Raw genomic sequence first — 25,062 nt, forward strand, 5'->3', positions numbered from 1 at the left:
ACCCACATGCCCCCACAGCAGTTAGTAAACTCATTAAGAAACACAGCTTGAAACGCATACAGGGTTAAAGCTATAAAATGCCTACTCATTGATGTTTTGTTTTGTTTTTTTTTTACAAAAAGGTTTCATCCTTCTTGCCCTCCTTTCAAATAAAGCTTTTGTTTCAGCTGCCTCCAGTGCATGCACGATCTTTCCCTGGGATAATAATGTATCATTTATTTATTTATTTTAAAATAATACAGTCAGTGTTTTTCTCAAAATAATTGCCACCTTGTCGCTAATTAAACATGATGGATTCCGGGTCATGGTTTGCCATCTGGGCCATATGTCTCAGCACGTCCTTTTTTGTGATGATGCCAAGAAGTCTCCTGCAGAAGAAACAAAATAGAAAAAAAAGGTCAGCCTTGCAATATTGATTCAACCCTGTCCCTAAACCCCAGTGCCTTTCTACCTGGGCACAGGGATAGACAATGTTTCCAAGCCTCCTTTGCAGTTGGGCAGCCCAATGCAGCGAGCTCTGGGCGATGGCCTGTTGGTGTAGATGACAGACACCACTCCCAGGTCTCTGCACATTTCCCCACTCTCTCTCCTCATCTGGCAGTCAGAGGCAGAGGAGCTAGTGAAGGACTCTGAGTAACAGAAGACTGACTTAGGAGCCAACAGATTCAAAGACCTGGATCCCTGAATGACTGTGTGGTCTACAGCCCACACACGCTGCAACCCACAGTGGATGTGATGTGTATGAAAAATAAACCTTTACTACTTTAAGCCACTGAGATTGCAAGCTTGTTTATTATGGCAGCAAACCTACAATGAGTGAAATACTCTCTTAAATTTCAAGACTATAATCAATTAAAAAAGGGCTTATGAAAGCCATTGTCAGAAACTTGATCACACCACAGAAATTCCAAGTATAAGGTATTTTAAGTATAAAGAATTTAAAGTATAAGATAAAAAATGGATTCTATTTTCAATTCTATCTTACCGGAGGGGTAAAGTTTGACATTCATCTCTGACCATATCTGTAAATTAAATTCCCTCCCCTTTCAAAATTCCGTTGTTTTCAACTTATAAAAACAATGCCTGAGGTCAAGTGTTCAGATTCCCATACTGGCCAGCCACCAAAAAAAAAAGTTAACATCTAAAAATATGTATATAGAATAACAGCAAGGTCAGTCAAGGGTTTGGATTCCCATACTGGCGAGCTGCCAAAAAAACCCAAAAAACAAAAAACAATGCCACTTATCAAGGTTCTTTGTATAGGACCTCCTAGACTGTACATTACATAACTCCAGGAAATACTGTTCACAAATACTACAGTGCTTCCTGTGGATTGGATTGTGTCCCCGAAAGTCCCATGTATTAGAAACTTAATCCTCACTGTGACAGTGTTAAGAGGGTAGGAAGTCCTATTATGGTCATTGAAAGATGGGACCTTTGGGAGATGATTAGATTGTGAGAACCATGCCCTAGTGAATGGATTAATCTGTTGATCGTTTAAGGGTGATCATTGGCATGGTCCTGATGGCTTTAAAAGAGAGCCAGTGGGGAGGTTAGTCTCTCTCTTACGCCTGCCATATTCACCATGTCATATCTTGCTTTGCAGTAGAGTCGCCACCAAGAACAAGGTCCTCACCAGATGTGTTCCCTGGACTTTGGACTTCCCAGCCTCCCAAATGGTGAGCAATAAATATTGTTTCTTTTACAAATTATCCAGTCTCGGGTATTTCTGTCATAAGCAACAGAAACGGACTAAAACACTGCTCCTTGGATTGTGCAGTGAACATCTGCTCAACTGTTCACAGAAACCCTCAGTTCATCATTTTACTGAATACTTAAATGACCACCTGTGGGAATAAATCATGCCCTCTGGGTAAAACAGAAGGTTTGAAAGAAGGGGACATGCACGACTTCTTTGGGAAAAAAGTTCCATTGCCAAATAAGTTTACCAAATACTGATCACTATATCTCCATCTTACCCAAGAAAAGGGAAAATGGGAAGCAAACTATGGCAGTCTCGTACTGGAATACTGTATAGCTATTAAAAATAACAGGTTTCTACTCTGTGTTTATGTAAAATGATGCCATACCAAAAACAACAACAATCAGAAAACACCACTGTAATACACTGCTGTTTATTTAATTAAAGCCAAATTAGCCAAACTCATCTCTTACTAACAAATAGTGAATAAGAAGAGGGCATGCAGGTATTCAAATCAGTTACATCTAGTGAAATGGACACTGATCAATGAAACTATCAGACCAGAATTCTAACTACTTTATCTCTGACCACACTGCACCTTAAACATCCTTGAAAAATGTGATTTATTTCTTGCGTTAGTTTCCCCATCTATCACACCCGGGGAGACAGCAAATATGCCCCTTTCCCTCCATCTCTCAGAAACATCATCAGGAAAGAGAAAAATAGCAAAGGGGCCTTTAAAAGCATTCTAAACAAAAATAATAATGATGACATGGATTACAAAAACACGGAAAGAAAATGTCATGACTCTATAGTGATGAAAACAAACAACCAAAAAACTGGAGAGGAACACTTGATAAATCGAGAAAGCAGGACAGAGTTAGATGGTCAGCACTTTACAAGCCCCAACATAATAATTAGTTTAGTCAATAATTATCAATGGATAGCAAAACCATTGGGTAAATGTTGCTTAAAAACAGAAAATTCACATGGTCTCAAGTACTGTTATACTGATTATGTGCAAGGATCGAAATGTCCCTTTACAACAGAAGACTCTGATCATCACCACTTCATCCAGGTGTTGAGCTTAACATCAACCAAGTCAGAAAAGCTGACGTTACAGCATCACCTGTGTTGGAATGCTGCCCAAAACTACTGAAACCAAATTGAATCATGAGGAAGGAATCAGGTAAATATAAAAAGAGACTACTGGTCTGGACTTGTCAAAGAAAATCCATGCCATAAAAAACATACAAACAAACAAACAAGGCAGGGAACTGTTCTAGACAAAAGACCAAAGAGGCAACAGAACCAAATACAATGTGTGAACCTTGATGGGATTCTGGATTGAAATTTGAATATGGACTGGATATTGAATGATATATTGAATTATTGTTAATTTTGTGTAATTACGGTTTGATGATTTTGTAAAAAATACCGTTATCCTTAGAGGATGTATGCTTCATGCTTCATTCCTAATTGCCAATACTTGGAAGCCAGCAACATGTCTTTCAATGAATGAATAAACCGTGGTACACCCATACAATCGAATACTACTCAGCAATAAAAAGAAACAAGCTATCAAGTCACAAAAAGACACAGAAGAACCTTAAATGCCTACGGCTAAATGAAAGAAGCCAGTCTGAAAAAGCTACACACTGTCCGATTCCAAGTATGTGACACTCTGGAAAAGGCAAAACTATGGAGACAGTAAAAAGATCTTTGGTTTCCAGGAGGTGGGAGGAGAGCGAGAGAGATGCATACGGGGCAGTGAAACTATTCCGTATGGCACTATCATGGTGGATACATGACATTTTGCATTTGTCAAAATCCATAGAAATGTACAATACAGAGAGTGTACCCTAATGTAAACTGTGGACTTCAGTTCATAAGAATGTATCAGTATTGCTCCATCAAGAAATAGAACACACTAATGCGAGATGTTAACAATAGGGAAAACGGGAGGGACGAGGAGGGGGAATATGGCAACTCTGTACTTTTTGCTCAATTTTTCTGTAAACCTAAAACTTCTCTAAAAATAGTCTATTAATTAAAAGAAACAAGCAAACAAACAAAAACAAAACCTTGGGGGGAAAAGTGGTTGCCTGAAAGGAGAGGCAGGTGGCGAAGAGGGATACAGCTGGAACTGTTGTTCACTCAAGCTGTTTAGGACCACTCAACTTTCACCATGTTCGTGTACTACTTTAAATACATCTGTGAAACTTATCAAAGTGCAGTAAAATTAAAGATGTCCCATAAAACAAGATGCTGCTTTTCTAAACCTGCCAAGTCCTTGTATTAGTCGGCTTGGGCTGCCTTAACAAAATACCACAGACTGGGGGGCTTAAACAACAGCTATTTACTTCTCACAGTTCTGGAGGCTGGAAGTCCAAGATCAGTGTGAGGGCAGGGCTGGTTTCTCTTGAGACATCTCCTTGGTTTGCAGATGACCACCTTCTCCCTGAGTGCTCACATGGCCTTTCCTCTGTGAGTATACACCCATGGTGTCTCTTCCTCTTCTTATAAGGACACCAGTACTATAGAATGAGGGCCCCACCCTTCTGACCTCATTTAACCTTAATTACATCCTAAAGGCCCTATCTCCAAATACAGTCACATTGGGGGTTAGGGCTTCAGCACAGTAATTTGGATGGGGCCATGTTTCAGTCCATAAGAATCCTTCAACTTCCTCTTCATTGAACAGTTGTAGTAAAGTAATCCCCTCTGAATGCTTTCCTTCCTACACCATGCGGAATTCTAAAATTGATAACAAGGTGTATGGAACTGATGTAGGTGCACCTGGCTTGTGCTGGTTTAATCCTGAAACAAGACACCTAAAGGAAACAAACATCCTCTCTCTTCCTTGCACACGATGCTGGGTTCTCCAGGAAAAGCCGTGTGTAAGTATTACCCTGGCTGATGGGATCAGAACCCAACAAGGGCTCCCCACACAGGAATGGTACTGGTCCAGCTGGCAGCTCCTGGAACACCTTCTTTCCATCCTGATTTGTCTTAGGAGGTTGGGGGTCATCTGCCATAACAAAGGCCCATTGCATTCATTTGATTAAAGGTAAACATTTCCTCAAGGGCACTATTACCCACTGCTTTGCCAAAAAACCCTGCTTCTACAGTCACAGAAGCTTCAGTGAGCCCCTGTCTTATCCATGTCAGAGGCTTGGTGTCCCCGGTAAGAAAAGGAGGCTTCCTCCTGGGGTCAGATCAATTTTGTTCTAGCTCTGATGATTCTAATTAATTTCAAGGGATGACAAGGAGAGGTGGCTTTGTCACTGGGAGAGGCCACTATATAAGGGCAGGAAGGAGTCCTCAGTGAGTCCCTCTCCTGTGCAGTAACAGCAATATGAGTCGCAGTCTGGGTCTCCAGGTCTCCCTCTACTCCTCCATGCCCCACGAAGGCTTTACTCAGGGTTTCTCCTCTTTGGCACTAGACATTTAAGGCTGGATAATTCTTTGTTGTGGGGGACCTGTTTTATGCACTGTAGAACATACAGCTGCATCCCAGGCCTCTACCCACTAGGTGCCAGAAGCACCACTCCCACCACCACCCCCAACCCCCCTCATTGTGACAATGAAAAATGTCTCTAGGCCTTGCCAAATGTCAAATGTCTGAGGATGGGAATGCCCCTGCTGGAGAACCACTGCCCAGATGGAAAGTACTAAATATTTCTAGACCAGTTGGTTTATAGCTGCTGAGCTGGACACCCTGAAATGTCCCTGCTGCCCTTGTATTACTTCTAGAACCCCACTTATCTCCCCACAATTCATAACTAAAGGGTTATTATCTGGCAGCAGCTCTAAAATACTTGCAAAATCCCTCCTGCCTGGGAGTTTTCAAGCAAGAGTGGACCTCTGTAGGTGAATGTATAGTGCACCGTCAGCATGGAACATGGAAATCCCACTACCTGGCCCCACATGCTCAGTATCTTATTGACCAGATATTCCAATATTCCAGTTATCTTGAATATTGAAGGTGCTGCTGCATATTTCCAACTGCCCCCAGGTCCACTCCCCATTGTTGTTGACCCCCAAAGCTGCTGATGAAGGGCACTGATGTCCTCTGGGGTCAGGGTCAGCTGGCAGGGTCCTCTACCAAAGGCCCTTGATGGCACCGTATCTGCACAGCTTTGCCCCAGTGCCTGGTAGCTCATGGTGCCTCAGGAAATAGGATACATGGAAGCAGCCCAGGTAGGACTGGCTGTGCAACCGATTCCCTTCAAGCTTGATCAAAGTGTTTTAACTCTTAACGTCCCATATCCTCATTTGAAAAATAAAGAGAAGCCAAATGTCCGTCACCTAATGAAATGATCAACAAAATGTGGTCTATCCATACAACGGAGAATTGTTTAGCCAGAAAAAGAAATGAAGTACTGACACTTGCTACAACATGGATGAACCTTGAAAACATTGTGCTAAGTGAAAGAAACCAGTCACAAAAGGCCACATATTGTATGATTCCATTTATGTAAAATGTCCAGAATAGGCAAATCCCCAGAGACAGAAGGTAGATTAGTGATTGCCTTAGGGCTGTGATATAAGAGGTGATAGCTAAGGGGTGTGGAGTTTCTTTTTGGGATACTAAAATGTTCTAAAACTGTTGAGATGGATGCACAATTCATTTTCTACTAAAAATCACTGAATTGTACATTTTAAGGGTATGAATTGTACAGTATGTGAGTTCTGATAAAACTATTAAATAAATAGACATCCAGATAGATAAATAAAGGCATATGTGATGCAAAGTCCCACCCACCACTCAGATGCCAAGAATCTACAGCTAGGAGCGAAGGGCAGGTGAGGAATTCTCTCACTGACCTCTCCCTCAGAAAGTATCATTGTAAAACAAAGCGCAAAGGAACAGGAGATGGAAGTTTTTTTAAAAGGAGCATTTGTAAGTGTTGGGATTCCAACTATCCATTCATAATGAAAAATGAATAGTTGTAAGGCCGGCAGTGTTTACCTGTAATAGCCCACAAGGAAAGCCCTGATCAGAAGGAAGATGAGAGCAGGTGTGAGCAGTTCCATCCACCAGGGTGGGACACCTAAAGGGGCTCTTATGCAGTAGGCAAGAGCTCTGCTGCTGACGACCACCAACTAGCGACAGTCCCTCAACTTAACCAGCTGTCATCCTCTGACATTTATTTTCTATCGGAAAGCCTAGTTCAGGACGTTCCCCTCTAGAACACCAGCCTTGGATAACAGCACTTAAACTGGATTATGTCCATGTTCCTTAGTGCATGACAAGCTCCTCAGCTTTTTTTTTTTTTTTAACATTTTTTGACCTTTCTTCAGTTCTCAGCCAAAATACTCATAGATGCTCATTAAGATGTTGATTAAACCAGTGTTGCATTGAAAAAAATATGACTTGTTAGTGTTTGCAAAGTGATGAGAACTCCATTATAATACACACACACACACACACACACACACACACACACACCCCTCCCATATCTATAAAGCCTGGTTTTTGTTTCCTTATCTTCACCCAGGAGACAGTATCAAAAGATCAGGCACTTGCAGTTCTGGAAACCTCCTCTTAAAAAGCCCATGACTGAAAAAGTTCAGTTGGTTCCAAGGGCGCTGGGGAGATAGTTCAGGAGCTGCCTTGAGTTCATGCATACACTGAAAGAAAGCTGAACATCAGCCCAGAAGGAGACGACATCAAATCCAGCAGTCTTCATTAGTGGCACGAAATGTCCTATTTGATTTAAATCAAGGTTTTGAACTTCCAGGCCCATTTGGGTAGCAGTTTGAGCGAATCTAGTGAATTATAAATGCTGGATCTATGACCAAGAACATAACTCAGATTCGAGCAGCTGGGCTCTTCTGAGAAAGCTGCCCCGCCCAGGTCCCTGTGAACCACCTAGCAGGCCTTGGAGGAAATCTGACATCATCTCCCCTACTCACTTTTCTTTTCTAGAACCTTCCTAGGGAAAAATCTCACTCTTAGCCAACAGAGGCTTCCTAGACTCTGACATCCTGGGGACAATGACTTCTACAGTTCCTGGTCTGGTTTCAAGGTTACCTTGGGCCCCAGGCCCTGAGGAATCCTGCAGATGATCCAGGTGGGCATGATGGGCTCGGCTCCCGGCCGTCTCAAGCCAGGAAGGCACATGGCAGGGGCGCGCACCAGAAACGCAAGCCGGCTTGAGACTCCTGCCCGGGCTGTGAACCCAAGGAGATGAAATGCCCCACAAACAAGGATCCCTTGCCAGCACCAACGTATCAGCATCTGTGTTTGTTTAAAACATTTAGAATGAGAGAGAGTGCAATTTTGTTTTCTTGCAGAACATTCAGAGCCAATTTCGGCACCCAGATCTTCACAGGAAAATCTCATGGGGCTCCATGAGGTGTGAGCCGGCGTTAAGGGCAGAATTTCCTGCCTGGATTGGAAATTCTGATGATAAACGACATTGGATTATTGTTTTAAAGGAAAGGAGAAACTATTATATACTTGAAACGACACGGGTGATCACAGTGGTATTTGTGCCAAGCGCTGGAAACTCAAGTGCATAAGCTGACTTCAGGGTTTCTCAAAGTGGGGTCCCCAGAGCAGCAGCAGGAGCCTCACTGGGAGCTTGGTAGAAATGTAAATTCTCAGGCCTCGCCCCAGCCCTCAGGAATCAGTAGCTCTGTGGTGGGTTTTAACCTGGAGGTTTAACCCTCTGGGGCATCCTTTAAAATTCAGCAGCAGAAATGATCTCAATCCTCAAACACAGGATTCATTGATTTGTTCCCTGCTGACTGCACCTCCCATGTGCAAGACACACCTCTGGCTGCAGTCAGACCTAAGGAGGATGCTCATCCTGCTGGCTGAGTTCTCTGAGTATATGTGCAAATCTAACCCTTTGCAGAGACTGTGTCCCTGTTAGCAGGACAGCAGGAAGAAAGACATATGAATAGAATTGCTCATCTGGCTATACATGGACATCCAGTCCAGTGTCACTTGACTGCAGGACAAGTGACATTTTGGGCCAAATGTTTTATTGGGGGGCTGTCCTGTACGTTGCAGGATGTTAAGCATCAGCCCTGGCCTCCAGTTGTGACACCCCAAATGGATTCTGTGAAGGCCTAAACTACATCAGGTACGAATGTCTCCACAACCCACCCCCAACCACATACCCCAGCATATAAAGGAATAAAATGGACAGATCAGCATAGGTTCCAGCCCACCCTGACTGAGCAAGTTCCCTCCTCTACCCAAGCTTCTGAGCCATGGAACCTGTGGCACACCTCAGAGCACAAAGAATGACCTTCAGGGAACTGCACCTGTGGTACTGTCATGGACCCTTGATCTTTCTGTCACTGGTTTCCTGGTTTGTGATGACACAAAGCAAAAGTAATATGGCGGCAGAGACAATGCCACGGGGTTGAAAACCTCTCAATTCTCTGACGATGTTTGTTTGGAATACCTGAAGTTGTTTCAGACACTGATATATTAAGGAACAGTCGGAGCATAATATGAATACCACCTCACTTATGCAAGATTTTATCCACAAGAAACTCCAGGTGAATGCAGAAAACTGCACCTAGCTGAACCCAGTGGCACTGGAATATGCAAATGCGCACACACGCACCCCTCAAACATCTATGAGCTACTCCAGCTGATGGGTCCACACCTGCTGGGACAACCTCCCCTCCGATTTCAGAGAGCTCTTCTGCCAGCCCTTCACAGTGACACAGGCTGCAGCCTTTCTGATGCCCACACCACGGCCAACTTCAGGTCTTCTCAAGAAGTGACATATTTATTGGCATATTCATGTATATCTTGACCATTTAATATGTATAAAATGACACTACCATTTGTATTATGTTTCCATCGCTTCTTTAAACGTGTCACTGATGAAGTTTTTCAGTGTTTTGCGCCTAACCGCATTTTCCCCATAAGTCCTGTGGTCTTCACTGCTCATGTTTGCAGAGCGCTGTGATTTTGAGGAACGCCTATGTTGCGTTAGGACAGAATTGGACATACTTTCTCCCTGAGCCAAGTACCATCCGGGTGATAGAAAAGCAGCACCCAGCCCCTCTCCTCTGGCTCCTCCCGTTTTTGACTCCACCCTCAGACTCGGCCCAGACAGGAGTGTAGCCTGCAAGCGTCTCCCGCCTTCCTGAGCTGCACTGGCCATCCCGGCTCCAGGTCCCAAAGCTCCTTGTACATTTCCTTCTCAATACACTCACCACGACTCCCTGACATCACCTGGCAAGCACTGGTCCACCCCAGCAGACCGTGAGTTCCCTAAGGGCTGACGATGCATCTTTTTCTCCCGAGTCTAGCCACAGTACACATTCTGTCCACACTTGTCCCGCCACTCACCCACTCTGTGTCACCAGGCACTCCCGGAGCCCCAGTTGCTGGAAGATGTCCACCACCGTCTCCATGGGGGTGTGGTCCGTGACCGTGAAAGGGCTGAGGTTGAGGATGCACCGCAGCTTCAGGGGGTGCAGGCTGTTGGCTGGCAGCTCAGGGGGCTCCTCTGTGAAGTACGTGATGGAATTGCTCACGATGCCCTCCTGCCTCTGTCTGGCATTCTCTAGAACGGGGACAAGCAGGAACAATAAGCCACACAAAAATCCTGGCCGAGAAACTCCACCCTATAGCCCCACACGTCATCCTCGAATCCTACAGAAAAGGGGTTTAGAGGACAAACTGCACATTTTTAATGAGGGGCTTCAGCTAAAGATCTGTGAAACTGGCATCTCTCTTAAGCTATGCTATGCCAGTGTCCCCATGCTGTGACCAGATCTTTGGTTGCCAAAGTCTTGCAAAATGGGCCTGATCAAGACAGCTCCTTTGGGGATATTCAATGCTTCCCCCTGGACTCCAGGCCACCCCTAATGGCCAAGGGCCCTCCACTCTTGCTTTCCTAACACTCCTCCACCTGCTCAGAGGCTGAAGTTGACGGGACAAGAAACCTCACTTAGCTGCCCAATAACATTAATACATTGGTTTTTTTTCATTTTTTTTTTTTTTTACAAAATCAGTCATAACTGGCCCAAATGGCATAATGAATCTTGAGAGGAAGAAGGAACCAATAAGACCAGCCCAGGCTCACAGCCCAGAAATGCAGCTCAATCCCAAATATGGCCCTTGGGTGCAAAGAAACGACCTCAGAAAAGCTACATCCCCCCTCCCCTTGGATCTCCTGTCTTAAAAATGGGCCATTTTGTGGATTTCTCAAAGAAAGATAGTAAAACTGTTATTTTTTTTTTAATTTTATTTTGTCGATATACATTGTAGCTGATTAATGCTCCCCATCACCAAAACCTCCCTCCCTTCTCCCTCCCTCCCTCCCCCCCAACAATGTCCTTTCTGTTTGCTTGTTGTATCAACTTCAAATAATTGTGGTTGTTATATCTTCTTCCCCCCCCCCCGGTTTGTGTGTGTATGTGTGTATGTGTGTGTGTGAATTTATATATTAATTTTTAGCTCCCACCAATAAGTGAGAACATGTGGTATTTCTCTTTCTGTGCCTGACTTGTTTCACTTAATATAATTCTCTCGAGGTCCATCCATGTTGTTGCAAATGGCAGTATTTCATTCGTTTTTATAGCTGAGTAGTATTCCATTGTGTAGATGTACCACATTTTCCGTATCCACTCATCTGATGATGGGCATTTGGGCTGGTTCCAACTCTTGGCTATTGTAAAGAGTGCTGCGATGAACATTGGGGAACAGGTATACCTTCGACTTGATGATTTCCATTCCTCTGGGTATATTCCCAACAGTGGGATGGCTGGGTCGTATGGTAGATCTATTTGCAATTGTTTAAGGAACCTCCATACCATTTTCCATAGAGGCTGCACCATTTTGCAGTCCCACCAACAATGTATGAGAGTTCCTTTTTCTCCGCAGCCTCGCCAGCATTTATCGTTCATAGTCTTTTGGATTTTAGCCATCCTAACTGGGGTTAGATGGTATCTCAATGTGGTTTTGATTTGCATTTCCCGGATGCTGAGTGATGTTGAGCATTTTTTCATATGTCTGTTGGCCATTTGGATATCTTCCTTAGAGAAATGCCTACTTAGCTCTTTTGCCCATTTTTTAATTGGGTTGCTTGTTTTCTTCTTGTAAAGTTGTTTGAGTTCCTTATATATTCTGGATATTAATCCTTTGTCAGATGTATATTTTGCAAATATTTTCTCCCACTCTGTTGGTTGTCTTTTAACTCTTTTAATTGTTTCTTTTGCTGTGCAGAAGCTTTTTAGTTTGATATAATCCCATTTGTTTATTTTTCCTTTGGTTGCCCGTGCTTTTGGGGTCGTATTCATGAAGTCTGTGCCCAGTCCTATTTCCTGAAGTGTTTCTCCTATGTTTTCTTTAAGAAGTTTTATTGTCTCAGGGTGTATATTTAAATCCTTAATCCATTTTGAGTTGATTTTAGTATACGGTGAGAGGTATGGATCTAGTTTCATTCTCCTGCATATCGATATCCAGTTATCCCAGCACCACTTGCTGAAGAGGCAGTCCCTTCCCCAGTGAATAGGCTTGGTGCCTTTGTCAAAGATCAGATGGCAGTAAGTGTGAGGGTTGATTTCTGGATTCTCTATTCTATTCCATTGGTCACTGTGTCTGTTTTTATGCCAGTACCATACTGTTTTGGTTATTATAGCTTTGTAGTATAGCTTAAAGTCAGGTAGTGTTATGCCTCCAGCTTTATTTTTTTTGCTGAGCATTGCTTTGGCTATTTGTGGTCTTTTATTGTTCCATATAAATGTCTGAATAGATTTTTCCATTTCTGAGAAAAATGTCTTTGGAATTTTCATGGGGATTGCATTGAATTTGTATATCACTTTGGGTAGTATGGACATTTTCACTATGTTGATTCTTCCAATCCAAGAGCATGGAATATCTTTCCATCTTCTTGTATCCTCTCTAATTTCTCTCAGCAGTGGTTTGTAGTTCTCACTATAGAGATTTTTCACCTCCTTGGTTAACTCAATTCCTAAGTATTTTATTTTTTTGGTGGCTATTGTAAATGGGCAGGCTTTCTTGATTTCTCCTTCTGCATGTTCACTATTGGAGAAAAGAAATGCTACTGATTTTTGTGTGTTGATTTTGTATCCTGCTACTGTGCTGAAATCATTTATCAATTCCAACAGTTTTTTTGTAGAGGTTTTAGGCTGTTCGATATATAGGATCATGTCATCTGCAAACAGGGACAGTTTGACTTCATCTTTTCCAATCTGGATGCCCTTTATTTCCTTCTCTTCTCTGATTACTCTGGCTAGTACTTCCAACACTATGTTGAATAGGAGTGGTGAGAGTGGGCATCCTTGTCTAGTGCCTGTTCTTAAAGGAAAAGCTTTCAGCTTCTCCCCATTCAGGATGATATTGGCAGTGGGTTTGTCATATATGGCTTTAATTATGTTGAGATACTTTCCCTCTATACCTAACTTATAGAGGGTCTTTGTCATGAATGAGTGCTGAACTTTATCAAATGCTTTTTCAGCATCTATAGAGATGATCATATGGTCCTTGTGTTTGAGTTTATTAATATGGTGTATCACATTTATTGATTTGCGTATGTTGAACCAACCTTGCATCCCTGGGATGAATCCCACTTGATCGTGATGAATAATTTTTCGTATGTGTTGCTGTATTCTGTTTGCTAGTATTTTAGTGAGGATTTTTGCATCTATATTCATCAAGGATATCGGCCTGTAGTTTTCTTTTTTGGTTATATCTTTACCTGGTTTTGGTATCAGGATGATGTTTGCTTCATAGAATGAGTTTGGGAGATTTGCGTCCTTTTCAATCTTTTGGAATAGTTTGTAAAGAATCGGTGTCAATTCCTCTTTGAATGTTTGGTAAAATTCTGCTGTGAATCCATCTGGTCCTGGGCTTTTCTTTGTTGGGAGCCTTCTGATAACAGCTTCAATCTCCTTTATTGTTATTGGTCTGTTCAAATTTTCTACGTCTTCATGGTTCAGTTTTGGGAGCTTGTGTGTGTCCAGAAATTTATCCATTTCCTCCAGATTTTCAAATTTGTTGGCGTATAGTTGTTTATAGTAGTCTCGAATGATTCCTTGTATTTCAGATGAATCAGTTGTAATATCGCCTTTTTCATTTCTAATTTTTGTTATTTGAGTCTTCTCTCTTCTTTTTTTTGTTAGCCATGCTAATTGTTTGTCAATTTTATTTATCTTTTCAAAAAACCAACTTTTTGATTCGTTGATCTTTTGAATTGTTTTTTGGTTTTCAATTTCATTCAGTTCTGCTCTGATCTTAATGATTTCTTTCCGTCTGCTAACTTTAGGATTGGATTGTTCTTGTTTTTCTAGTTCTTTAAGATGAAGTGTTAGGTTGTTCACTTGCCATCTTTCCATTCTTCTGAAGTGAGCATTTAATGCAATAAATTTTCCCCTCAATACTGCTTTTGCAGTATCCCACAGGTTTTGGTATGATGTATCATTGTTTTCATTAGTTTCAATAAACTTTTTGATTTCCTGCTTGATTTCTTCTTGGACCCATATGTCATTAAGTAGAATGCTGTTTAATTTCCATGTGTTTGTATAGTTTCCAGAGTTTTGTTTGTTATTAATTTCTAGTTTTAATCCATTGTGGTCTGAGAAGATACATGGGATAATTCCAATTGTTTTGAATTTATTGAGACTTGATTTGTGACCTAATATGTGATCTATCCTGGAGAATGATCCATGTGCTGATGAGAAGAATGAATATTCTGAGGTTGTTGGGTGGAATGTTCTGTAGATATCTGCCAATTCCAATTGGTCTAGAGTCTTGTTTAGATCTTGTGTTTCTCTACTGATTCTTTGCCTAGATGATCTGTCTAATATTGACAGTGGAGTGTTCAGGTCCCCTGCTATTATGGTATTAGTGTCTATTTCCTTCTTTAGGTCTAATAGAGTTTGTTTTATAAATCTGGCTGCTCCAACATTGGGTGCGTACATATTTATGATTGTTATGTCTTCTTGATGGGTCAGTCCTTTTATCATTAAGTAGTGTCCCTCATTGTCTCTTTTTATGGTTTTTAGTTTAAAGTCTATTTTGTCAGATATAAGAATAGCCACTCCAGCTCGTTTTTCTTTTCTGTTTGCATGGTAAATCTTTTTCCATCCTTTCACTCTTAGTCTGTGTGAATCTTTATGGGTGAGGTGGGTCTCTTGCAGGCAGTATATAGTTGGGTCCTGCTTTTTGATCCAGTCAGCCAGTCTGTGTCTTTTAATTGGGGAATTTAAGCCTTTAACATTAAGAGTTGTTATTGAAAGGTGTTGATTTATTCTTAGCATTTTATTGGTTGTTTGGTTGTCTTAGGTGTCTTTTGTTCCTTGCTTTCTGATTTACTGTTTGGTTTCTTTTTTTGTTGGTTCCTTAGGTTGTAGATAGTGTTTTTGTTAGCTTGTTTTCTCTTCATGAATGCCATTTTTATTGTACTAGCGGGTTTAGATTTTTCTTAGGTTTTTATGGCAGTGGTAGTTATTTTTCAGGAACCAAACCCAGTACTCCCTTGAGGATTTCTTGTAAGGGTGGTCTTGTGGTAGTGAACTCCCGCAGTTTTTGTTTGTCTGAGAAATATACTATTTGCCCCTCATTTCGGAAGGATAGCCTTGCAGGGTAGAGTATTCTTGGCTGGCAATCTTTGTCTTTTAGTATTTTGAAAATATCATCCCATTCCTTTCTAGCTTTTAGGGTTTGTGATGAAAAGTCTGATGTTAACCTGATTGGGGCTCCCTTATAGGTGATTTGACGCTTCTCTCTTGCAGCTTTTAAGATTCTCTCTTTGTCTCTGAGTTTTGCCAATTTGACTATGACATGTCTTGGAGAAGGCCTTTTTGGGTTGAATACGTTTGGAGATCGTTGAGCTTCCTGGATCTGAAGATCTGTGATTTTTCCTATACCTGGGAAGTTTTCTGCCACTATTTTGTTGAATATGTTTTCAATGGAATCTCCATTTTCCTCCCCTTCTGGAATACCCATGACTCGGATATTTGAGCGCTTGAGGTTGTCTGATATCTTCTCAGATTTTCTTCCATGTCCTTGATTCTTTTTTCTTTCTTTTTGTCTGCTTGTGTTATTTCAAACAGCCCATCTTCAAGTTCAGAGGTTCTCTCTTCAACTTCGACAAGCCTGCTGGTTAAACTCTCCGTTGTGTTTTTTATTTTGCTGAATAACTTCTTCAGTTCAGCAAGTTCTGCTACATTTTTTTTCAGGACATTGATTTCCTTGTATATTTCCTCTTTCAGATCCTGTATACTTTTCCTCATTTCTTCATGATGTCTAGCTGAGTTTTCTTGTATCTCATTCAGTTTCCTTAGAATTATCACTCGAAATTCCTTGTCAGTTATTTCAAGGGCTTCTTGTTCTATAGGATCTAGAGTATGAGATTTATTAACTTTTGGTGGTGTACTTTCTTGATTTTTTGTATTTCTGGTGTCTGTTTTTTGGTGTTTATTCATTGTGGCAGGGGGTTTCACAGTCCACCGGTTTAAGACTAATGACTAACTAGGATGTTGCTGTGGTTGCCAATTTGGTATGGCTCCCGCCGTGACTGCTCAGTTGGCCTCTAGTGTCTTGTGTGTGTGGTTGCCTCAGGTCTTGGGCTTCTCCGGGGATCCACCTTTCTGGTCAGCTTGTACTCTGCTGGGCTGGTGGATCATGTACCACAGGGTGTGTGATCTCTGTTGAGCTTTCACTTTCTGTACAGGACTTCTCCCCGTTCCGTGTGCTCTGGCCCAGGCTGTTAGATCGTGCAGTGGCGACCCCACCGGGTGTATGGTTTCTGTTGAGTCTCCGCCTCCCTGGCCGCACGTCTCCCCCCTCTGTGCACACTGTGCTGGGTTGGGGCGTGTCTTCTGCACCCCTCGTCTATCAGCTGGGCCTTCAAGACCCTGCTCAGCACCGCCTCGTCCAGGAAGTCTACCAGGTTTCTGCTAGGCACAGACGACCGGTCTCTCTGGGTGCCTTTGTAGCACTGTGTAGATCTTTCTCGGGTCTTGTTCACCTTTGTATCCCCCCCGGTATAAACCGAGTCTAGTGCCCGCCTGCAGCCTGCTCTCCGGCAGGTTCAAGCGGACCTGGGAACTCTCCTACCACACTATTCCCAACCAGAAATTCATTAGGCTTTTTTCCAAACTGGTGGTCGCAGAGATGGTATCTGCCTCCCAGTAACAGGAAGTTTACCGGGGCCGGAGTCCAGGGTGTGGTTGAGTGACAGTCGGCCCGCCCGTACTTCCTAGCCCTCCCAAAACTGGTCGGGACGCCCCACACCCCCAGCCCTGCCAGAGAACCGTGGAGGGAGTGGTAGAGGAGGCCGGCCCGCAGGGTCCGGAAAGCCCCGCGCCAGGCCAAGCAAATGGGCTCAGTGATGGCCGAGCAGGGAGGAGCTGCCCGCACCTGGGAAAATGGAGGCAGCACCGGGGCAGTGAGTGGCCTGGTGCTGCAGGCGGGGAGCCGCGTGGGCATCCACCCCCCGAACAGAGCTGTGCCAGGGATCACTCACAGTGCTGTGCCAGGTCGGGCGCTCGCTCTGTCTCTGGTTTGTTGCCTTCCGTGTTCTCGGCGCTGCCGCCTTGGGCTGTTCAGTCGCGGCGCCGCTCAGGTGCTCCCAGGAGTCTTCTTTAATGCCGGCCTGAAACCTCGAATCCTGGATAGGGCAGCTGGCCGCCTTCAGTGCGGCCCCAGCCTCTGGGATCCTGGCTGCATCCACAGCAGCCCTGGTGCCGTGTTCCCTGTTTCAAGACTCACTTTTGCAGCTAAGAATCAGTTCTTTTCCTGCTCCACACTTCAAAGCTGTTGCCTGTAAATGAGGCAGCCTCTCCTGCCGGGGGCAAAGTGGCGTTGAGCCCCCACGACCGGCCAGCAGCAGCAATCCTCCCTTAAGAGATGGCCAGAGGAAGGTCCACAAGTTTCCCGGCTGCCCGAGGCCCAGTGGCCACCTTTTCCACCTCAGCTACTCCGTGCCAGCCGCCGCAGCTGCCGCCATCTTGAAACTCAGTAAAACTGTTATGGTAGCAATTAGCCTGTTTCTGTGTGTAGGCAAGGCCATGTGAAAGAAAGCTGAAGAAGAGTAGGGTAACAGGAACTCATTAGAAACACAGCTTAATGCAGTGCTAGAAACCCGGACTATTTTAAGTCATGCATGAAATAAATCCATCTGTCTCAAGATATTTCTCCAAGGCGATTTTCCTTCTGTTGGAATTTTAATCTTTCTTTTGGTTCATGAGAAAATCTTAGGGAAAATGTACAGCAAGGCTAGCCTTAGAATGGATCCTGGTTTCTGTAATAAAATTTCTTGCCTTCTCAAGACTACTATTCACCTATATTGTTCTTTCAAAAATAAAATTCTAACTGCCTCCTCTAAGGCCATTTAGTACAATAGAGTACTTTAATGGAAATCTGGCAGTGTTTGGGGTCAGGCTGAGTCTGAAAGGGGGTCTCTGTTTAAAAGCAGAACAGTGGGCCTGCTGGGCAAATGCCTGCACATTATACAGGTCAGGTGAAATCCAGTTACATCAAATGGAATATGATTCAACCACAAACACCAGACGACACTGATGCACATGTTTTCAAATGTAGATCGTGCATGATACACACTGTGTACCTCTCTCCTAAACCAAGATGCTTCCATCTTTAAGCACTATGTCAGGGAAGCAGTGGTCAACACATACTTGCTCATTTTTGTAGACCACTGACTCATATAATGTCCCACATAGCAAGATTTCCATCTATTTTAACAGGTTGAATGTCAGGATTGAATCAAGCCACTGACCCCAATTAAGAACTGATCACATGGATTTGCCGATCCTCTTATAAAACCCAATATGACTTAGTGAACCATCAATCCACTTCCTAAAATAAATAACAAGCTTATATTTCCTCTGAATTTGCTGATTGGGTTTAAAGCCCTGATTCTAACAGCCACTACCTCAATGAACTCATTCTCTCAACTGCACTCCTAGTGCCTGGACAATGCCTAGCACACAGTAGACACAAAACAGAAATTTGCTAAATGCACGCATGAATGAATGGTAGGTCTACCAAATGACAGTGTATCTGGTTCTGCCTGCCATGTAGAACAGAGCCTATTTCACGTGGGAGGCATTAGGAAGGAAAGCCCATGAGCTATTCACTGCCAAGCAAGAATCGTAGGCATCGGCTAGGGTCTGAGCCAGAGATCTGAGCTTGTGCTCCAACACTGGCAACTGCTGCTCTCTCCAGAAGGGCTCTGCTAGGCCACTTTGGAACTCTTTTATAAGCACGTATATTAACTTTGGGGTTACAGGTGCTATGTATAGGCCAAAAGCTGGTGAATGGAAGAAGAACCAGCAAGAAAACTTTTTGCAACTCTCTACTAGAGTGAACGACCTACTCCCAGTTTGGACCAGAAATCTTTGTCAGTCACCAAAATGCCTGCAACAAAACTATAGCACATAAGTTCACAGAGGACAGAGACTGTTTATTGTCATCCACAGACCCACCGCTCCCTGGATAGCACCAACACATGCTAGACGCTCAAGAAATATTTCTGTATGAAAGAATAAACCAACTCCTCACCCAGGGGATGAGCTAGTGGTAGGAAAGAATAGACTCACAGACCCCAGGGACTCTTGGGAGCCCATGTTGGGGAAGAAACCAAAAAAATATGGCCCAAAATGAACATACTTTTTAAGAGCCAGGAAGGAAATGCTCTAAATGCAGTAAATATTAACTTTCTTTAAATATTAAAGAAAGTGGATGCCTTTTAAAATTTTTCCTTTTTTTTCTAATTTCCCCAATATTCTATGAGTGTGTATTACTTTTACTTTTAAAAAAACCTAATAGTCCTTATTTTTAAATGTTTTAAAGTTAAAGTAGTTAAAATGTTTTTATAACTGTCTTTAACATAGGAGGTTTGTCATATATTCTACTAGAGCTACTCTCAGTGACCACGTCCCCTGAAATATGACGTACTTTTTATGAGCAGCCGCTGAGGTTATTCAACTTGACATTCTACTTTCTAGCAGCAATATAAAAATACTTCAAAAGTTCATGGAAAGATTCATAAAACCTTTAATTCTATTTCCCCATGAACTTTTTGAAGTACCCTTGTACACAGAGGGCGTAATCAATACCGTTTGTAAGATGAATTTTACAAACTGTGATAGGCCAAGAAATTTTAAAAGACTAGAAATAATCACACATCTGGTAAGTTATTAAGTGGCTTTAGAGCAACAGTTCTCAACTGGGAGCAATTTTGCCCCCACAAACCACCCCCAGGTGACATTTGGCAATGCCTGGAGACATTTTTGGTTGTCATAATTGGGAAGGGGAGGTGCTCCTGGCATCTGGTGGGTGGAGGCCAGGGATGCTGCTAAACATCCTACAGTGCATAGGACAGTTCCCAACACAGAGAACGATCCAGCCCCAAATGTCCATCATGCTAAGGTTGAGAACCCCTACTTTAGAGTAATTATGTGTTTAGGGAGGTAATAATCTACCATCTTGTTAATTAAAAATGCTTCCATAAAACAGATGTAATTAATGTAAAAGATTAAAATAAAAACTTGGGAGCAACCACAGTAGTGGTCGGTACGTAGATGATAGGATAAAAAAGTAAACACTATATAGAAGAAAAAGCATATTATCTTATGACAGGTTATTGTCTACCAAAGCATGGAAAAGTCCCCCTGCACATCCATCTGTATATCTGTATCTATATCTACATATTTACATATATGTACATATTAACATCCGCAGCAGAAAGAAGTAGATGGCCCTACTGTTCCCCATGATCTAGTCCAATCATTAACAGCCCTCTCAGGGAGACACCTCTGTACTTCTGAATAGCTTGTCCAACAGATGTGACACTTATCCTCTTGTTCAGTCCTGGATGTGGACCCCTTTCTGCAAGTGAGCATCTTCCACGTGCTGAAGAGTCATCATTCAATCATCCACCAGACGAGGAGATGAGGTCCCTCCACTCTTCCCCGCCACCCTACTCTTCCCTCCTTTCATCACCTCTGTGGCTCCCACTGAGGCCTCTCTGAAGCCTTCCTGGCTTAAATGCACAACTCAAGACTAGAACACCCTGAGCCCCGCTGAGTACAGAAAGAGCCTCATACTTGCAAAGAGAAACGAGAGGCCAATTCCCACTCACCAGGAATTGGAACACAGGTCACATACGGCCCCATGTGTTAACATGTGGTGATGAAGATGGCCACATTGCCCGGGCAGTGCTAACTAATCCCCCTCTGGCAGAGACGTAGCTGTGCTTTGGTATTCCAGAGATGGATTGAAAATAAAACATTTTCAGCTTCATGTGAGCGGTTGTTACAATTGTAAACATGATGTGTAAGAAAAATCCTCATTCACCTCATTCACCACTCTTTTCTTATCGCAACTATCTTGCATCTGTCTGTAATCTTTGCTCCCAATTCCCCTAAGAGTGACACCAGCTAAATGTGAACGTCACATTTCTATCCTCATAAAAGGGCAGATAATTCCTCAAGTACAGGTCATGAATTTCTCCCCTAGAGTACAGGGACTCTTCTCTTTCCACAGACCAGGAAAACAGCTCTTGTGATTCCTCAGAGCAACACACTCCTTGCTTTGGTGCAAACTGTGTAGATAGCTGCTTCTGTACTACTATGGGTCTGACTGAAAGCAAACAGGTACTATTGATACCGCGTGGTGCCTCTTCAGATGCTCCAAACACAGCTTCTAGGAGAGCGCATGGTGGGCAAGCCTAAGGGTCTTCCTTAACCACTTGAGGACAGTTAGAGCTTCCCCCTTGACTACAGTAATGGGTTTCAGCGAAATTAGTCAGCTTTCTCTTAGCAGCTGTGCCTGCAACCACACAATAGATAGTGGATGCTGTGATATTTATTACTTTAGTTTTCAAGTTTCAACCTTTGCTTAAAGGATGTCAGGGACTGAATACATTTTTTAAAGGCTGCTGATTACATTACTTTAAATGAAACCCATCCCTACTTAAACAACTTTAAAAAACTCATTATTTATAAGGCAATATTTCCACCTAAAAGCACCTACCTGCTAAGGGACAGGACTTATATTAAAGCAACAAACAGTGAACACAAACCGAACAGTGAAGCACAAACTTGCTATAGTGTCTAAAATACAAAATCAATTTTTACTTTGGGGGAGGTAAAAATGTTTCAACAGCAAGCTAAATTAGAGGCAATAGCTTATGCTTATCCTATAAAGCCTTTGATGGAGATATGTTAAAGATATTTTAAAAGCTACTTAACATTGGGAAGAGGATTTAGCAGTTGAAGGGAAGCACCTTAGAAATAAAAAACAGAGAGCAGGGAGAAGCAAGCAGTTTCGTCTGGTGAAGACATGCTCGCAGTGAGGCAATTGGCAACGAGACCAGGGCAAGTCCCGTTGATGAGCGTCACGAATATTCGGGAAGACGGCACGCACAGTAAAAATTGTCACATGCACACGGAAGCCGGCCATGGGCCCCCTACTACCACAGGATGCTGGATGCCGTGCAGATCGCGGAGCGAGGATGCTGAGTGGATGGCATTGGCCACGTGCCGCTGCAAGGGCTATGCTGGCCTCCGCCCCTGCTGCATCTTGAAGTCCAGCAGGGCTGCATCTCTGAGGCTCACTGCTCCTCCCTGCCCGGGGCTTCCAACCACTCACGCCCAGGCCTCTGGCCCTCAGTGCCCTCTGTCTGCTGAATCCTTCCTCCTGCTCCCCTTCCAAAGCAGCCGGCCCTAGGTTGCTGGGTCCCACAGGCTTCCTACTCTGAAGTGCCCCCACGTGGGCATCACCCCTTCTCTCCTCCCCCAACTCAACAGCCCGCCCCTCAGTGCAGCTGATTTCAGTTGGAACACGAGGAGGAAAATAATCACAGAGCGGACTCGAGCGATATCATTTACCCATGTGGCCGCTAACAGCCGGATCACATGTGATGCCATGAAGTGAAGGAAAGCCTGTGCAGTGGCAGGGAGGTGGCAGGGCAGAGACCTCACAAGCTGCAGCGGCTGCACAGCCCACCTGAAAGTTTCTCTGAAAGCAGCTCGGCCCGGGCTACTCACATCTCCTCCTGAGCTTCATCCAGCACTTCCCCAAAAAGGCAGCGTCTGCAGCTTGCCTCCCAGAGGAGCGGGCCCAGGGGGCTGCTTGCAAACACGTGGTCCCTTTCCATCCACACAAGACTTGGGTCTGAGCCCTTGTGCTTCACAGAGTGACTTGGGGGCCAGCAGCATCGGCATCAATGGAGAGCCTGTGAGGAGCGCAGTCTGGGCCCCGCTCCAGACCTGCTCCATCAGCGTCTGCATTTCCACCAGATCCCCGGGTGACCGCGCACACACGAACGCTTGCGAGCCCCTGGCGTGACGCACATTCTCTCGCACCTCTCTGATCACTGGGGGGCACAGAGCTGCCTCTTGGCTCCTGACGAAGGGGAGCTTGCTTCTTTACTCACTTATTGCGAGAATCAGCTCCCTCCGCTGGGCAAATCCAATGAGGCGCTCAGAGTCTCTGGAGACCACCACGGGGAAGCCGTTGTAGTCGGTGTCCTTGATGAGCGTCTCCACATCCTCCACGGTCATGCGGTCCTGGGGGAGCACCGACAGCGGCGGCTCTCCCCGCCGGGGCAGCATGACATCGGTGGCCAGCGTGTGGTGGGTGAACTCGTCCTTCACATCCAGGAAGGGGTAGCCGTTCAAGTGGATGTGGGCCTCGTTGATGCCTTCCTTCCCAAAGGCATCGGCCGCCAACTTGCTGGTCACAGCCGCCGCCATGACGGGCACAATGTACTCCAGACCACCCGTGAACTAGAACATGATGACCACCAACGACACTGTCATCCTGGAAACTCCACCTGCAACACAAGACACCAGTGAGATTCCGAAGCCCGACCCCGGACACTCGGGGGGGGCACGATGTGTGGAAATGGATAGAGGGCTGTAAATGCTCCTCACACGTGTTCCAAGGGGACATTCCCACATGCCGCCCATGCTCAGGCCTCAGGAACAGATGCCAGGTTCTGTTCAACGTGGCATCGCATCAGGGTGGTGTAAGTCACACCTGGCTGGGGGCTCTGCTCCAATGGGGGACCCTGGCTTGTGCACCTCCCTCCCCAGGTGTGACAACCTAAAGTGTCTTCAGATACTGCCAAGTGTCCCTGAAAGGCAGAATCACTCCTGGTTAAGAACTACTGTTCTAGGTGGTATGGCTGTACGATGGTGGAGACTCCATCAGCCTGGGCCCCTAAATGACTGGGTGGGAAGAATCTTCTGTTCACCCATGTTTTTGACATATATATATGTGTGTGTGTGTGTGTGTGTGTGTGTGTATAGTGAGCAAGATATAAGCCTTGGTGTGTGAGCCACCGAGATTTGGGGGGATACTCTTTATAGCAGCACAACCTAGCCTATCCTGAGTAAGGCAAATGTTCAAGTCCATGCCTTCCTCCTTGCCAGTCCTCTAAGCCAGCTCAGTGCCCCCACCCCCTCCCTGCCCCACCCGTGGTTGTACCTAGGCAGGCTGCAGCTCCCACCAGTGCGTAAAGCCCTGGTTTGACGCAGTCTGCTCCGGGCCGGCATCAGTTCCGGAAGATGATCCAGGCACGGTGATGGTAAGCCAGCTGCTCCACGCCGATGCCCACCATCCTGCCCGCCATTGCTCCCAAGGCCATGCTGGGGATGAAGAGGCCCGACGGGAACTTGAGGGAGCACAGAGAAAAGCGGCATGAGGGAAGGCAGCTGAGTCCCCCTTCCCAATCCCCAGGAACCACGGTACCCCCTCGACAAGCTTGCATTTTGCTCAGTCGTCAAAGGAGGCACCGTTCTTCAAAATCAGTCAGCTGGGAAAAGGTGGGACAAGTGATTTGACCTCCTTAGTCGGTCGCATCTACTGCGACTTGGAGAGAATACCCTTTTACACTTTCATTTCTTCCCCTGCAATGTCTGGCCCTGTTTGCCTGCTACGGAGTAAAGAATGATAAGCCCCAGTGCAAATAGCATTCAAAGTGAACATCTGTCACTTGAGACACTCGTGACTTTCTCTCTCCCCTTGCCATGTCATTCAGGTTGGCTTTTAAAATTAAATGTCAAGCCACAGCATGAAAACGGAAAAGAAGGGACTGCAACTGCTCCCTGGTAAAATAAAGAAGTTGAACGCACCATCGCAGCTGCCCCCGATCTTCCAAAAAGCTTTTGAAGGCTTCCCGCTCTGTTTATAGACAGTGGATACCAGTCAGAGAGAGACGAGGGAGGCAGTTCCATCTTCCTAACCAACTACATCTTCCGAGAAGTATCCTGAATATATTCTAGCCACGTTAGCGGCAGCAAAGAAACAGACTATGGAAACTGAATGATCTTAGAAGTAGCGTGTTGCCTACTTTGCTGACTGCAAATGCATTTTAGTTTGT

The 25,062-nt window shown here is 44.4% G+C and overlaps 1 protein-coding gene across 1 annotated transcript in view; it reads right to left on the reverse strand.

The window, feature by feature from the left end:
- Nucleotides 1-277: 277 nt before the first annotated feature.
- The window catches only part of LOC134368926 (H(+)/Cl(-) exchange transporter 4-like), a 45,770-nt gene continuing 20,985 nt past the window's right edge, over nt 278-25,062 (reverse strand). Inside the window, 4 exon segments of the mRNA XM_063085164.1 lie at nt 278-368; nt 10,032-10,248; nt 23,113-23,511; nt 24,168-24,354. Of these exon segments, the coding sequence (XP_062941234.1) occupies nt 278-368; nt 10,032-10,248; nt 23,113-23,511; nt 24,168-24,354 (894 nt within the window).

The sequence above is a fragment of the Cynocephalus volans genome, chromosome Y (assembly GCF_027409185.1).
Source record: "Cynocephalus volans isolate mCynVol1 chromosome Y, mCynVol1.pri, whole genome shotgun sequence".
Lineage (NCBI taxonomy): Eukaryota > Metazoa > Chordata > Mammalia > Dermoptera > Cynocephalidae > Cynocephalus > Cynocephalus volans.